The sequence below is a fragment of the Carassius carassius genome, chromosome 42, assembly GCF_963082965.1.
Source record: "Carassius carassius chromosome 42, fCarCar2.1, whole genome shotgun sequence".
Taxonomy (NCBI): Eukaryota; Metazoa; Chordata; class Actinopteri; order Cypriniformes; family Cyprinidae; genus Carassius; species Carassius carassius.
The window spans coordinates 27,215,451-27,217,950 of NC_081796.1; the positions used below are offsets into that span (position 1 = coordinate 27,215,451).

At 42.0% G+C, this 2,500-nt stretch overlaps 1 protein-coding gene across 2 annotated transcripts in view; it reads left to right on the plus strand.

Annotated features, from left to right (window-relative positions):
* The window catches only part of lama1 (laminin, alpha 1), a 53,067-nt gene that overhangs the window by 36,068 nt on the left and 14,499 nt on the right, over window positions 1-2,500 (plus strand). Inside the window, exons 31-37 of one of the 2 annotated variants that reach the window (XM_059535486.1) lie at window positions 343-429; window positions 510-703; window positions 793-935; window positions 1,016-1,117; window positions 1,216-1,327; window positions 1,993-2,149; window positions 2,230-2,440. In XM_059535486.1, coding sequence (XP_059391469.1) covers window positions 343-429; window positions 510-703; window positions 793-935; window positions 1,016-1,117; window positions 1,216-1,327; window positions 1,993-2,149; window positions 2,230-2,440 — 1,006 coding nt within the window. The remainder of the gene's footprint in view (window positions 1-342; window positions 430-509; window positions 704-792; window positions 936-1,015; window positions 1,118-1,215; window positions 1,328-1,992; window positions 2,150-2,229; window positions 2,441-2,500) is intronic. The other variant, XM_059535487.1, reaches the window with a different exon arrangement.

Below are 2,500 nucleotides of genomic sequence, written 5' to 3' on the forward strand. Positions count from 1 at the left end.
AAACAATAACAGAAATGATAACAAAAACAATATATATAAAATAAATAAAAACTATAATAGTATCTCACCGATACTAGATTATTATAATAAAATAATCTGTACTACTGCAAAATCACGGTATTAATTTTTTAGATATTAATTAATTCGTTTTCAAACAGCAAACCATTAAGCTTTTATTATAAATTTTATTGTTTTTATTGTAAATATAAATAAATATATAAATATTTTAAATATTTATTTATTTAAATATGTTAAGTCATGTTGCTATGTTGCATGTAGCATGATTTAATTTCGGTGTATGGTGCAGCTGTAGTTGATGTGTGTGTGTGTGTGTGTGTTTAGTTTCAGCTCGACATGTGTGTTAGAGGGCGCCGGTGACTTCCGCTGCGATCGCTGTGAGGAGGGATACGAGGGCCGTTACTGTGAGAGGTGAGGTCATGTGATACACACACACACACTGAGACACACACACACACTCGTGCACTAACTCTCTCTCCCGTGTCCCGCAGGTGTTCGGTGGGTTACTATGGTATCCCGTCGGAGGCAGGTGGGCGGTGCCAGGTGTGCAGGTGCAGTGGGGCGGGGTCAGTGCACAGCGTCTGTGACGGACGCACCGGGAGCTGCGAGTGTAAGCCCGGGGTCAGAGGTCATCTGTGTGACCAGTGCGAGGAGAGACACGTGCTGGTCAGCGAGCAGTGTGTGTGTGAGTAATATAGTACAGTACGTTTCAAAACAGGGTCATAACTGTGTTGCATTAATGCATTCATAATGAAACGAGCTGGTGTCCTGCAGCGTGTGATGACGGCTGCACCGGGGCGCTGCTGGACGATCTGGACGCTTTAGACGGGTCCATCACCTCTCTCAACCTGTCAGGGGTCATTCTCGCGCCCTACAGCCAGCTGATGACCCTCGAGAACCAGACCAGAGAGGTCAAGGTCAGGCATGGGCCTCGTCTGCGTGTGTAATGCATCATGTATCAAGAAATGAGTGTGTGTTCATTTGCATGTTTGATTAGCAGAGTTTGATGTCATGGGAGCAGAGCACAGATCATCAGCTGACCACAGGAGAGGAACACCTGAGCAACCTGACCGATCAGATCACTGACCTTCAGCAGCAGGTACGACTCGTGTCCATCATCACTGTGTCCAGGGCAACCGCCGACTGATGCTGGGACTCAGTGTGTGTGTGTGTGTGTGTGTGTGTGTTCATCTGCAGGTCCAGAGTGTGTTTGATGGCAGTAAAGATGTGCTGCTGATCTCAGAGGAGAGATTCACTCAGGGCAAACATCTGCTGGACCTCATCAGCAACATTCATTCTGCCATCCATGGTAACCATCTTTATTATTTTATTTTATTTTATTTTATTTTATTTTATTTTATTTTATTTTATTTTATTTTATTTTATTTTATTTATTTTATTTTATTTTATTTTATTTTTTTATTTGTTTATTTGCAGAAGAGTAATGCACCTAAAACCAATGTTTGCATTAACTGAAACTAAAAAAAGTTAATAAAAAGACTATTACAAATGTTTTCATTAATTGAAGCAATGCTTAAGTAAAATGTAAATGTTTCATGTAAAAACCTATATCTATTTGTGTTAGTTGCAAAGGCAACATGTTTTAAAACTACTAAAATAAAAATAAAAGTTAAAAATAAATTAAAAAAAAACTAAAATTAGAAAGAAAACTGGAAAGATAAAAATAAAAGCTAATTCAAAATATTATTAAATACTGTAATATTACATAAATAATGCTATAACAGCATATATGTAAATGAACAGAAAAGATTAAATCTATTTTAAATGCATTATTCATTGAGATGGTAGCAAATCTAATCTGATAAACACATGATGTGATTGGCTGCGGTGCCCTCTTGCTCTCCTGTGATTGGCTGCGGTGCCCTCTTGCTCTCCTGTGATTGGCTGCGGTGCACTCATTGCTCTGCTGTGATTGGCTGCGGTGCACTCATTTTTCTCCTGTGATTGGCTCAGGTCTGATGGAGCAGGTGCGCTCAGTCAAGGTGACGGGGAGCGAGGATCTGGATGAGACGAACAGCAGCTTCCTTCTGGAGGAGACGAGAGACACGCTGGAGAACATCAGGAGCTTCAATCTGACACACTGCAGCTCGACTGCTGAAGATGAGCTCAGGTATCACACTCCCGTCTGCTTTACATCTGCACAGATACTCGCATGACCCTTCCAGCGTCTAATAATGTGTGTGTGAGCAGGTCTGCAGTGTCTGTGCTGGAGAAGGTTCAGGAGGAGATGTCAAAACCCTTCAGTCTCAACATCTTCAGACAGGAGAACATGTCCAGAACCCTCTCCACACACAGCCAGCGGCTCCTGCAGGTCCAGGGGGCCCTAAACACAGCCGAGGGCCACAACAACCACAGCACACAGCTGCTGGAGCACTTCCAGACCAACCTACAGACGCTCACAGTGAGGACTCATCTGAGCAGAACTACTGGAAAAATATGAAATATTATTCTAATGTAAATC